The 14,027-nt window shown below is 48.3% G+C and overlaps 1 protein-coding gene across 3 annotated transcripts in view; it reads right to left on the minus strand.

Moving 5' to 3' along the window:
* The window catches only part of IL4R (interleukin 4 receptor), a 37,063-nt gene that overhangs the window by 16,532 nt on the left and 6,504 nt on the right, over positions 1-14,027 (minus strand). Inside the window, exons 2-4 of one of the 3 annotated variants that reach the window (XM_029057575.2) lie at positions 6,182-6,311; positions 2,675-2,774; positions 1,092-1,233 (exon numbers count right to left, since the gene is read on the minus strand). In XM_029057575.2, coding sequence (XP_028913408.1) covers positions 1,092-1,233; positions 2,675-2,744 — 212 coding nt within the window. In that variant the 5' untranslated portion in view covers positions 2,745-2,774; positions 6,182-6,311. Of the gene's footprint in view, positions 1-1,091; positions 1,234-2,674; positions 2,775-6,181; positions 6,377-14,027 lie in introns of all 3 variants that reach the window. The other 2 variants (XM_029057574.2, XM_029057573.2) reach the window with 2 other exon arrangements.

A 14,027-nucleotide genomic window follows, 5' to 3' on the forward strand; every position in this document is an offset into this window, starting at 1 on the left:
GAGATGGAGACTAAGGTGATAGAAGGTGATGCACAGAGGAAGACTCAAAGTCACAGCAAGTTAGAGAGACAGAGGCAGCAAGAGATAGGCAAGGGAGTAGGAGGATTGGTGAGAGAATGTGGCTTGTTGAGTGGGAGGGGGTGAAAGAGAAGACGTAGATGGATGAGAGAGGGTGAAAGGTCACTGTACGGTGCGGTGGCCTCAAATTTATATTTACGGCATGTACTCTACAGTACATTAATAGACGTCATTTCCGTCCCTTTCTCTGGATGCTCCAGCCTCTACCTCGCTGATTTGGGCCGGATTAGTCTTTGAAGACACCAGCTGGGAAGCAGCACGGCCTAACAGACAGAGCACGTGACTGGGAGTCAGAGGACCTGGGTTCTAATCCCGGCTCTGCCACTGTGTGACCCGGCGCTAGTCATTTAACTTCTCTCTGCCTCAGTTTTCTCCTCGGCAAAATGAGGATTTAATACTCGTTCTCCCTCCTGTCTAGACCGTTGAGTCCCACGTGGGTCAGGGACTGTGTCCTGCCTGGTTAACTTGTATCTACCCCAGTTCTCAGAACGGTGCTTTTGGATGGCAGTCGTTAAGCGCCGGCTTTGTGCCAAGCACTGGGGTACACAGAAGCTACGATTAGCTTGTGGGACACAAGTTGGTCACAGGCCAAGTCCCACGAGGGGCTCACAGTCTTAATCCCTCTTACAGACAAGGTAACTGAGGCACAGAGAAGTGAAGTGACTTGCCCAAGGTCACACAGCAGATAAGCGGCGGAGTCAGACGTAGAACCCAGGTCCTTCAGATTCCCAGGCCTGTGTTCTAGCCACTGGGCCACGCTGCACAGAGTCAACGCTGAACAAATGCGTATTATATTGTTACTGTCTGAGCCCGCTCGGCCTTAAGTTCAGCACTGCTGATAATAAATCTGTAGACTACATAACAAATTACCCAAGGTAGGACTGAGGGACGCTTAGGATTCTGGCCCGTTCAACTGTTTATCCCTAGACAAGGGTGTCACCCTTAAGCCCAGTTAGTCCACACACTCGTGCATCTCGGCAGTGACACGCCAGTATACTTTGGTTCACATTTACCTTTCAGGACGTACGTTCCTTTCGTAGTGGAGCTGGAGTTCGGTACTGCAGTTTGCCGGTCTGTTCACTTTCCACTCACAGGTCAGCTTTGTCTCGTAGTCACTAAAGCACTGGACGCTCACTTCAAGGTCCGTAGCCCTCGCTTTGAAAGGAGCGGAGCAAAGTTATTAACCGAGAAACCTCGATAAGCCTGGCTAAAATGACCTCTTGGGACAGACGCGGTCGGCCTTTCCGTACTCTCAAACCAAGGACACGCAGACACCACGGAAACGATGGCTGGGATAGCTCTACAGCTCATTTTTGCCTTCCTAAAATGTTTTGCAAGTACGTATGGGGACCTAGACCCTAGATGGGAAAGAAATTAGGTCGAAGGCAGGAATTTTAACAAAGAAAATATGGCCCACTGGCACAGACCTTCTTTATGAACCCACTGTTTCACAGGATATTAAGTAGGATATTAAGACTGTGAGCCCCATGTGGGGCAGGGACTGTGTCCAACCCCATTATCTTGTATCTCCAACCCTTAGAACAGTTCCTGGCACATAGTAAGCGCTCAACAAATGCCATTCAGTTGAACACTTTGGCAAGGGGTGGATTAGTTGGAACTCACCGGTAGACCTGCTGATCAAACTGGATTCTAGCAGTCTTGGAAAAAAACAGGGAATGTAGAAGGCAGGGCAAGAACCTGGGAACCTGGGCTGAATTGATAGAAAGGAAAGGGAGGTGGGGACTTTAAATAGGAAACAGCTGCACGGCCCATGAGCGCCGAATGAGGAAGTAACCTATGCATTTTACCTCTCAAGAGAGTCGGTTGCTGAAAATAAGGATTATCTATTTGAGGGCCAGGAGGTGGGGGTTCTATAGTCTTTTCGGCAACGCTCCTGGAACTCGCCCAGCTAGTAACCAACCACAGTGTTTAGTAGCCAGAGGGAACCTAGCCAGATGCTCAAGTCTTTTCCAGAACCACACAAAGCCAGACATTAGTCCGCCTGGTACTAATCTCCAGTTGAGTGTTTTTCAGAGTAAGTACTTGACATATCTCACAATACTAATCACTGTTATGGTTATTTTCATTCAAGGTCATTGCAAGGCAACATATCTGAAATGGAGACTGGATCATTCCCTTAAATTCTATTTGGTTTGTAAGAAGAGCCCATTCAAAGTCTCTCAGATCTCGAGAAGCGGCTTGGCCCAGTGGGCAGAGCACGGGTCCGGGAGTCAGAAGGACCTGGGTTCTGATCCCGGCTCTGCCACTTGCCTCCTGTGTGACCTTGGGCAAGTCATTTTGCTTCTCTGTGCCTCAGTTACCTCCTCTGTGAAATGGGGATTGAGACTGTGAGCCCTGTTTTACAGACCACCTGATTATCTTGTTTCTATCCCAGTGGTTAGAACAGTACCTGGTACAAAGAAAGCATTTAACACAAAAAGAACACTGCTTAAGGTATTAAGGGTGTTAATACATGGTATTTCCATGATCTAACTTGCTTTCGAGTTATTCCACAAAAAAGTGGACTTTCCGCAAAAGGTATTCCTCAACAGAGAAGGTGATTTTAGAAAGCTGCTAAGCAATTCTAAGAACTTACAGGGATGTCCTGCCCACAAGAGGAAACAGAGCCACGAGATGGAGCCCAGAGAGGTAAGACGCTGTCCCATCTTGAGTGCTGGCGGATCACTTGGTGAGGTCTGAAACGAGAAATTGCCAGAAACGGTGAGCATTTCAACCATTGAATAAATCCATCGACCAGGAGTTGTGTAAACTGACGAGTGGGATGAGCCCTCTGAGAGAGAGTGTGGGTACAGCGAGAAGAGAAGGGACCCCAGAACAGAAACCTGAGGGACACTCACAGTGAGGAGATGAGAGATGGAAGAACTGTCACGGAGAGAAACCGAGAAGGAGCGGTCAGAGTGAGAGGAAGGGAACCGGTTAAATCCCAGGTTGGTGAAACTGAGGTCGAATAACATTTCTCAAAGGGAGTGGACAGTGAGGACGGCAAGTGACAGAAGAAGCGGCCGAAAAAGAAATAACAAATATTCTGAACCACAAGGATTTTTTTCGCAGATGATCTTATTTATTCTCAAAATACATTTACCAGGGAGTCGGGGGAAGATCTGATGATCCATTTTTAAAAAGGGAAGAACTCAGGTATTCTGTGGGTAAATGACTTACCCAACATCACACAGTTAAGAGTAGATTTGGGAGTAGACCCCAACACTCTTGACTCTATCACTGCTCTGGGAATCAGGAGACCAGGGTTCTAGTCCCGGTTCTGCCCACAGTTGACTAGAACGGGGGTGAAGTTGGCCCTTGGATTTTGGTGAAGGCTGCACCTTTGCCCGCCCCATTCCTTTACTGTACTCTGTCTCAGGACCGAGGCTCATCTGTTGTCCCTGCCGGGAGACCGTCACAGGAGCGACCAGGTCGAAATGATATTCGACCTCGGTTTCACCAACCTGGGATTCAACCGGTTCCCTTCCTTTCTCTCCGACCGCTCCTTCTCAGTTTCTCTCCCTGACAGTTCTTCCATCTCTCATCTCCTCACTGTGAGTGTCCCTCAGGTTTCTGTTCTGGGGTCCCTTCTCTTCTCGCTGGACCGGGGCTCGTCCGTTCTTCCTGCCGGGAGAACGTCACTCCTGAATCTGCTCAGGGCAGGTGTTTCCATGCCAATGAGACCTGCCCACACTCTGCCATGTGATCCATTCTAGATGTCCCAAATTCCCCGGCATATCTTTTCCAGAAGTACTTCTGAACAAGCTCGCCCGCACATGCGGAGCTCAAGAGCTTAGGCGACGTGTAGATATTCTCAGTATTTCAGCCTGTGCAGTGGCTGCCTCTACATTCACGGCAGAACTCCAGTCCCACTCCTCCCCAAATCCTCCTCTTTCCCTCACCTACCCCTCTCTGCTTGCCACTGGCTTGTAGTCCCATTCCCTCCCCTCCCCTGCTCTGCTGGCCACAGGCTTGGGGTGGCGAGAAATGTGTCGAACTAAATGGAGAAGCACTAGGGATCCACAGGACAAATGAGGCTAGGAAGCTGCGCTGTTCTCTGCTTCTCCTAATCAATCAATCAGTTGTATTTATTGAGCGCTTACTGTGTGAAAAGCATAGGGTTCTCGTCTAGACTGTAAGCTCCTTGTGGGCAGGGAACATGTCTACCAACTGTTTTGTATTTTACTTCCCCAAGAGCTTAGTACAGTACTTGATACCCAGTGAGCACTCGATAAATGCGATCGATTGATCGATTAAGGGTGGCCTGAGAACAACGTAGCCATTTCGTTTGTCCATTTTCTGCCTTTTCTGGCTAAGCTATTTGCTCATATTTTGGGAGGAAGAAGATTATCCTCCTCAAACACCTCAAAGCAGTGGTAACCAAGTAACTTCAGCACTGTTCTTCCTGTGCGCTGGCAAGATATGCAAACTTTTTCAGCCAATTGAAAAACAAAGATACCAAGGAAGCTAGAGATGTTTTGCAGCTGACGGTCTACAAAAAAATAACTTTCCACATAAAAGCGAAAGTGAGGGAGATCAGTAACCAGAGCTCCTGAAATAGGGTTCTAATCCCAGTTCTGCCACTTGTCTGCCGTGTGACCTCGGGCCTCAGTTACATCATCTGTAAAATGGGGCTCGAGACCGTGAGCTCCGTGCGGGACAGGGACTGTGTCCAACCCGATTTGCTTGTATCCACCCCAGTGCTTAGTCCAGTGTCTGGCACGTAGCAAGCACTTAACAAATGCCACAGTTATTATTACCGGGAGTATGGTGGAGGAGACGATAGGGCTAAAAAGTGAATTCACATAAATACTGGAGCTTCCTCTGGATATGAACTGAATTGACAGAGCACAGGAACAAATGTTTCTGTTCCAAGACTTATTTCCTCAAGAAGGGAAATTACTATTTACAGGAACTATGATGACTACAGATATTGCACAACCAGAATTCCAAGAAATTCTGACTAGTTCAGCACGGTCCTCACACGTATTCATGAAGCAGGGGAAACGGAATCTAAAAAAACCCCAGCACTGGAAGGCGGTTGCCTTTAGGGAGGGGTATTATAAACTTTACAAATTTTTAAAAATTTCTAAACATTACCCCTCGGGTCCACTCAGTCTCATAACCTGGAGTCATCTTGGTTGTCCTGGCTTCTCTTGGGGCCCAAGTGTAATCCATCACCAGGAGTTAATAATTGTAATAATACCTGTAGTGTTTGTTGAGCGCTTACTATGTGCCAGGCACTCTACAGAGCACTGGGACGGATACAAAGAAGTCGGGTTGGACACAGGCCCTGTCCCACATGGGACTCACAGTCTTAACCCCCACTTTACGGATGAGGGAATAGAGGCACCGAGAAGTGAAGTGACTTTCATTCAATAGTATTTATTGAGCGCTTACTCTGTGCAGAGCACTGTACTAAGCGCTTGGAATGAACAAGTCGGCAACAGATAGAGACGGTCCCTGCCGTTTGACGGGCTTACGGTCTGATCGGGGGAGACGGACAGACTTGCCCGGGGCAGCGTGGCGCAGTGGAAAGAGCACGGGCTTTGGAGTCAGAGGTCATGGATTCGAATCCCGGATCTGCCACTTGTCAGCTGGGTGACTGTGGGCAAGTCACTTCACTTCTCTGTGCCTCAGTCACCTCATCTGTAAAATGGGGATGAAGACTGTGAGCCCCACGTGGGACAACCTGATTCCCCTGTGTCTACCCCAGCGGTTAGAACAGTGCTCTGCACATAGTAAGCGCTTAACAAATACCAACATTAATTAATTAATTACACAGAAGACAAGTGGTGGAGCCGGGAATAGAACCCAGGCCCTTTTGTCTCTCAAGCCCATGCTCTATCCACAAGGCCAAGCTGTTTCTCTGCACGATTTCTTGGATTATTTTTTTCCCTCCCTGCTACAGTCACTGTCCTAGTGAATGCCTTGATGACCTTACAACTGAATTACTCACACGGCTTTAGTGCTGGTCTTTCTGCCTTGTGCTTCTCTCCACTGCAGATCATGCTTCACTAACCAAAGGAAGAGTAATCTTTCTCAAGAGGATGATCTCATTCCTTTCGGGAATTTCCAGCAACTCACTCCCCTTTTTACTTACCTGCTTCAGATGTTCCAGGATTTGTAGATCTCTGAAAATCTGGTGTGTACAAATCTATTTTTCGTACTCCTTTGGTTTATGCATTTAATATCTAGTTGCAGCTGTATCTTCGTATCTGCTTTATCTCTCCCTGAAGATGGAAAGTGCCTTGAAGTTCTGGATCGTGTCAGATTCTCTTCCACTTCCCTCCAGCTCCTAGTACAACGCACTGCCCTTAATAGGTGCTCAAGGAACACGGTTGGTTACGGGGATAATAAACAAGCTCTTTGCTAATGTACCTTCAGGGCAGAGATTAATGCTACCCAAAATTTACTTATCCTTATGCCACCCGCTCATTTAGGTAGGAGAACAGGTTGTTTGGTTCCCTCACCCTGAAACTTTGAGGTCTTTGAACCTGAGGGAAAAATCTCACAGAGTTTAAAAGCCCAGGTAAGTGGCAGTCTGCCGTCTGGTAACACGTTCACCTCCTCCCATTTCCAGCTGGGGCACCTTTTTTATGGTATCCGTTAAGCACTTACTATGCGCCAGGCACTGTACCAAGCGCTGGGGTCGATACAAGCTAATCAGCTTGGACATAGTCCCTGTCCCACATGGGGCTCACAGTCTTAATCCCCATTTTACAGATGTGGTAACTGCGGCACAGAGCAGTGAAGTGACCTGCCCCAGCTCACACAGTAGACAAGTAGCGGAGCCAGGATTAGAACCCCGTTCCTTCTGATTCTCGTTCCTCTTTCTTCTCCATCCGAACTGGTACCACGTCGATCCAGGCACTTTTCCGATCCTGCCCTGACTACCGGATCAGCCTCCTTGCTGACCTCCCTGCCTCCTGTCTCTCCCCACTCCAGGCCATACCTCACTCTGCTGCTCGGATCATTTCTCCTACAAAAACATTCAGTCCATTTTTCTCCACTCCTGTGGTTGTGGTTCCCCAACCACCTCAGCAAACAGAAACTCCTTTCCGTTGGCTTTAAAGCACTTAATCACCTTGCCCTCTCCTACGTCCCCTCGCTGGCTTCCTACTACAACCCAGCATGCTCGCTTCTCTCCTCTAACCTCAGCCTATTCACCGTAGCTCCGTCTCCTCTATCTCGCCCCCGACCCCTTTCCCACGTCCTGCCACTGGCCTGGAACTCCCTCCCTCTTCATATCCGGCAATCGCTCTCCCCATTTTCTTATTAAAACCACATCTCTTTCAAGAGGCGTTCTCTGACTGAGCCCTCTACTCCCCTCTCCCTTCTGTGTCAGCGAGATTTGCACCCTTCATTCACCCCAACCTCAGCCCCACGGTACAGATGTCCATAACCGTAATGTATTTACTGATGTCAATGTCTCTCTCCCCCTCTAATCTCTAAGCTTCTTGTGGGCAGGGAAAGTGTTTACCAACTCTATTATATTGCACTCTCTCAAATGTTTAGTAAAGTGCTCCGCACAGTCAGTGCTCAAAGCTGATCGACTGACTGAGAAAGAGTAGTAAAATTATTTTTCAGCATTTACTGTTTGCCAAGCACTGTACTAAATCAGAGGAAAGAAAGAGACTAGACACTTATGTGCATATATATGTAACGTGTACATATATCTGTGTGTATATATTCATAAATAAATCAGGGTTAGGATTGGGTGAGAGGGAAAGAGAAGGGGGGGGGGAGAGAGGAAGAGAGAGATACTACTCACTAGTCACTCGGCCACTTGTCTGCCGGGTGACCTTAGTCAAGTTCCATAAATTTTCTCTGCCTCAGTTTCCTCAACCGTAAAATGGAAATGAAACACCCGTTCTCCCTCCTACTTAGACCGGGAACCCCATGTGGGACAGGGACCTCGTCCAACCTGATTAACTTGTATCTACCCCAACGTTTAGAAAAAGTGCTTGACGCATAGCAAGTGCTTAAGGAATATCATTATTGTCTAGAGATTCTTAGGTGGAAGTCTCCAGGAAGGTCAAGATGATTTTTTTCTTGTTCATTTCCCAGAAAATGAAGTGGGTCTGCAATCTGGTAACACGCTCACTTCCTCCCATCTCCAGCTGCGACACCTTTTATTTCATGGTATTTGTTAAGCACTTACTATGTGCCAGGCTCTGTACTGAGTGCTGGGGTAGATAACAATAATAATAATAATAATAATATTGGCATTTGTTAAGCATTTACTATGTGCAGAGCACTATTCTAAGTGCTGGGGTAGATACAGGGTCATCAGGTTGTCCCATGTGAGGCTCACAGTCTTAATCCCCATTTTACAGATGAGGTCACTGAGGCACAGAGAGGTTAAGTGACTTGCCCACACTCAGCTGACGAGCGGCGGAGTCGGGATTCGAACCCATGACCTCTGACTCCCAAGCCCGTGCTCTTTCCACTGAGCGACGATACAAGTGAATCAGGTTGGACACAGTCCATGTCCCACATGGGGCTGACAGTCTTAATCCCCATGTTACAGGTGAGGGAACAGAGGCACAGGGAAGCAAAGTGACTTGCCCAAGGTCACACAGCTCACAAGTGGTGGGGCCGGGATCAGAACCCAGGGCTTCTTGACGCGCAGGCCCTGGTCCATCCACCAGGCAATGCTACCTCTTGCAAATAGCTTCTTGCAAATAGCTCCCTAGCGTGTCCAAATGAAGCCATCCTCAGCCTAGAGAAACTACAAGGGAAAGCCCCACCCACTCCGCAGAACACTTCAAAATCACAAGTTCCTCCGCAACTAAGATAGACCTAGGCTTCGGCTAAATCAAATCACGTTTTGGTTGGTTTTTAAGAAGACTATCAATCGGTACAATCTGGTTAACACCTACACAAACAGAAAATATCAATCGAACACTCAAAGCAATTGATGGTATTTGTTGAGTGCTTACTGTGTGCTGAGAATCGTAGTGAGCACTTGGGAGATGCAATACAACAGAGCGGGTAGATATGTTCCCTGCTCACAGTGAGCTTACAATCTAGAGGGGGAGACGGGAATATAAATTAATAAATGACAGATATGTATATGCGTGCTGAAGGACTGACTATAATTCTATTTATATTGACGCTACTGATGCCTTTTTACTTGTTTTGATGTCTGTCTCCCCCCTTCTAGACCGTGAGCCCGTTGTGGGCAGGGATGGTCTCTCTCGGTTGCTGAGTTGTACTTTCCGAGAGCTCAGTACAGGGCCCCGCACACGGCGAGTGCTCACTAAATACCATCGATCGATTAATTGACTACGGTAGGATAAATAAAAAATAAAAATGGTGGTATTCGTTAAGCGCTTACTAGGTGCAAAGCACCGTTCTAAGCGCTGGGGGATACAAGGTGATCAGGTTGTCCCATGTGGGACTCAGAGTTTTAATCCTCATTTTACAGATGAGGTAACTGAGGCACAGAGAGGTTAAGTGACTTGCCCAAAGTCACACAGCTGGCAAGCGGCGGAGCCGGGATTAGAACCCACGACCTCTGACTCCCAAACCCTGGCTCTTTCCGCTGAGCCACGCTGCTTCTCTAGGATGAATATCACGGGCTCAGATGGCACAGACCCAAATGTGTAGGTATCCAAATGCGGGGGGCGGGGGGCGGAGGGCAGGCGGGCGAGGGGCCGGCAACTGTCACCACTCTCTGCTGTGCACCTCCCCCGCGCTTACTACAGCGCGCTGCTCCCGCTCTGTGCTCAGTTAGTAATAATAGTTGTGGTATTTGTTGAGCATTTACTCTGGGCCAGGCACTGTGCTAATTGCTGGGGGAGAAGCAGGATAACTGGATTGGACAGAGTCTCTGTCCCACATGAGGCTCACAGTCTTCTTCCCCATTTTACAGATGAGGGAACTGAGAGATGAAGTGACTTGCCCAAGGTCACGCGGCGGAAGCGTGGCGGAGCCAGGATTGGAACCCAAGTCCTTCTGACTCCCGGGCCCGGGTTTTATCCACTGCTTTGCAATTTTATTGTTGTGGTGTACTTTCTCAAGCGCTCAGTACAGTGCTCTACACATAGTAATAATAATAATAATAATAATGTTGGTATTCGTTAAGCGCTTACTATGTGCAGAGCACTGTTCTAAGCGCTGGAGCAGATACAGGGTCATCAGTGGGGCTCACAGTTTTTATCCCCATTTTGCAGATGAGGTCACTGAGGCACGGAGAAGTGAAGTGACTTGCCCACAGTCACACAGATGACACGTGGTGGAGCCGGGATTCGAACCCATGACTTCGGACTCCCAAGCCCGGGCTTTTTCCACCGAGCCACGCTGCTTCTCTGTGCTCTAAGTGCTCAATCAAGCGCTTCTAAGCGCTCAATAAATACAGTTGAATGAATGAATGAATATTGATGCCTGTTTTGTTTTGTTTTGTTTTGCTGTCCGTTTCCCCCTTTTTGACTGTGAGCCCGTTGTTGGGCAGGGATTGTCACCATCTGTTGCTGAATTGTACATTCCAAGCGCTTAGTACAGTGCTCTGCACACAGTAAGCGCTCACTATATAGGATTGAATGAATGAAGGAAGGAAGGAAAGAAGAGAGAGGGAGTCAGGATAAACAGGGCTTATTTGGAGAAGATGGAGATGTAATTTTAATAAGGCTTTGAAGGAGGGGAGGGTGGTGCTTTAGCATATATGGAGGAGACGGGAGTTCCGGGCCAGAGGGAGGATGTTGGAAAGGGGTCGGCTGTGAGACGGATACGATCAGGGCACAGTGAACAAGCTGGTACTAGAGGAGTGAAGGAGAAAATGTAAAGCGCCGTGCCCTAGTGGATAGATCATGGGCCTGGGAATCAGGTGGACCTGGGTACTAATCCTGGCTCCGCCTCTCGTCTGCTGTGTGATTCTGGGCAAGCCACTTAACTTCTCTGTGCCTCGGCTTTCTCATTTACAAAATGGGGATTGAGACTGTGAGCCCCACGTGGGACAAAAAAGATCGATTAGACTGTGCGCCCGTCAAACGGCAGGGACCGTCTCCATCTGTTGCCGACTTGTTCATTCCAAGCGCTTAGTGCAGTGCTCTGCACATAGTAAGCGCTCAATAAATACTATTGAATGAATGAATAAGGTAGGAGGGGTGGAGCTGATGGAGTGCTTTAAAGGCAATGGGTTCTGTTTGGGGCAAACGTGGATGAGCAACCACTGGAGATTCTGGAGGAGTGGGGTGATGTGGAGTGATATAAAGATTAATATCCGCAGATGCTGTCTTCATCCAAAGGATCAGATTTATTTCCCTAGATATGACTGCTCCGTTGGAAGGTAAAAAAGGAAGAGTGAACCAGGGGTTGGGGACTAAGAGGCTTTTGGGAAAATTACCATCCAAGCATGTGCGGCAAGGTGGAGAGCAGGACGGTTCCAAAGCAATAAGAAGTTATTACCTTTCTGGACTGAATCAAAGTGAATCAATCAATCAGTGGTATTTATTGAGCACTCACTGTGTGTAGAGCACTGTCTAAACGCTTGGAAGAATAAGGAGGTACAACACAGTAGGTAGATGTGATTCCTCTGCCCACAGGCAGCTTACAATCTAATGGACTGAATCAATTTGGATGAATTTCTTCTTCTGTTATCAAAGACTCAGTTTGAGAGAAGACAAAAATCCATCAGGAGGGGGAGATTCTGCACTAGCCAACTAAGATTTCACTTGACAGGACAGACATCCCGGCACAACCTTTTTTTATGCCATGAAGGTGAAGCCTCGGGTCTCGGGCTGGAGAGACAGCGAGGTCACAGCTCCTCAGTGTGGAGGGCAAGAATTGTGTGGCCAGGCCAGCTGAGGGGTGTGCACTGATGCTATTAACTTGAAGACTCCCTCTGGACCCAAGAGAGTTCAGAGTTAGAAATCTGAGAAGTTTTGGGAAATTCCAGGAAGGGGAGTTTTGCAGAAGTCTGTCAAAAGCTGGCCTAATGATAATGGGATTCATTCATTCGATCGTATTTTGAGGGCTTACTTTGGGCAGAGCACTCTACTAAACGTGGGGGAGAGTACGATGCAACAATAAACAGACACATTCCCTGCCCACGATGAGCTTACAGTCTAGAGAGGGGCAGACAGACATTAATAGAAATAAATAAATGACAGATTTGTACATAAGTGGGGCTGGGAGGGGGGAAGAGCAAGCTGGGGGAGAGCGGGTCAGGGTGACGCAGAAGAGAGCGGGAGAAGAGAAAAGGTGGGGTTTAGTCAGGTCTCCTAGAGGAGGTGGGCCTTCAATAAGGCTTTGAAGGGGGGAAGAGTTATTGTCTGTGGGATTTGAGGAGAGAGGGCGTTCCAGGACAGAGGCAGGACGTGGGTGAAGGGTTGGCGGCGAGAGAGGTGAGAAGGAGGCACAGTGAGAAGGTTAGCGTTAGAGGAGCGAAGTGTGCCGGCTGGATCGCAGTAGGAGAGTAGCGAGGTGAGGTGGGCGGGGGCAAGGTGCTGGAGTGCCTTTAAAGCCAACGGTGAGGATTTTTGCTTGATACGTAGGCGGATTCATTCATTCAATAGTATTTACTGAGCGCTTACTACGTGCAGAGCACTGTACTAAGCGCTTGGAATGTACAATTCGGCAACAGAGATAATCCCTGCCCAGTGATGGGCTCAGAGTCTAAACGGGGGAGACAGACAGCAGAGCAAAACAGAATAAAACAAAAACAAGACAACATCATCAAGATAAATAGAATCAAGGAGATGTACACCTCATTAACAGAATAAATAGGGTAATAAATAATATATACAAATGAGCACAGAGCTGACGGGAGGGGAAGGGGGAAGAGCAGAGGGTTGGGGGGAGGGGAAAGGAGGGGAAGCAGAGGAAAAGAGGAGACTCAGTCTGGGAAGGCCTCCTGGAGGAGGTGAGCTCTCAGTAGGGCTTTGAAGAGGGGAAGAGAGTTAGTTTGGCGGAGGTGAGGAAGGAAGGCGTTCCAGGACAGCGGGAGGACGTCGGCCAGGAGTCGACGGCGGGATAGGCGTGAACGGGGGACCGGGAGGAGGTGAGCGGCAGAGGAGCGGAGTGTACGGGGTGGACAGTAGAAAGAGAGAAAGGAGGTGAGGTAGGAGGGGGCAAGGTGATGGAGAGCTTTGAAGTCAAGAGTGAGGAGTTTTTGTTTCGTGCGAAGGTTGATAGGCCACCACTGGAGGTTTTTGAGGGGGGAGTGACATGCCCAGAGCGTTTCTATGGGTGGATGGGCAACCACTGGAGTTTTTTGAGGAGTGGGGTGACATGTCCTGAATGTTTTTGAAGAAAAATGATCCAGGCAGCAGAGTGAAGTATGGACTGGAGTGGGGAGAGGCAGGAGGTTGGGAAGTCAGCAAGGAGGCTGATGCAGTAATCCAGGGGGGAGAGGATGAGAGATTGTATTAACAAGGTAGCGGTTTGGATGGAGAGGAGAGGGTGGATTTTGGCGAAGCTGTGAAGGTGGAGCCGACAGGATTTAGCGATGGATCGAATATGGGGGTTGAATGACAGAGAGGAGTCAAGGATAATGTCAAGGTTATAGGCTTATGAGACAGGAAGGATGGTGGCGCCGTCTACATTGAAGGGCAAGTCAGGGGAGGACAGGGTTTGGGTGGGAAGATAAGGAGTTCTGTTTTGCATTTGTTAAACTTGAGGTGAAGGGAGGACATCCAAGTAGAGATGTCTTGAAGGCAAGAGGAAATGCGAGACTGCAGAGAGGGAGAGAGATCAGGGCTGGAGATGGAGACTGGGGTATCATGCGCATATAGGTGGTACTTGAGAAAGAAATCAATTTTTCTCAGTCCTTCAGGGAACGTAGACAATCTCCTTTAGCTCAAGAGGATCGACTCTATCATTTAGCCATGTATAGACAAGAATACATCTCAAATAGACATCTCTACCAGGGGTACAGTGTTATAAAATGCTTACGCCTTTGACAGATACATCTTAGCACTGCACAAAAATTTACTGTCAGTCCT

The sequence above is a fragment of the Ornithorhynchus anatinus genome, chromosome 2 (assembly GCF_004115215.2).
Source record: "Ornithorhynchus anatinus isolate Pmale09 chromosome 2, mOrnAna1.pri.v4, whole genome shotgun sequence".
Taxonomy (NCBI): domain Eukaryota; kingdom Metazoa; phylum Chordata; class Mammalia; order Monotremata; family Ornithorhynchidae; genus Ornithorhynchus; species Ornithorhynchus anatinus.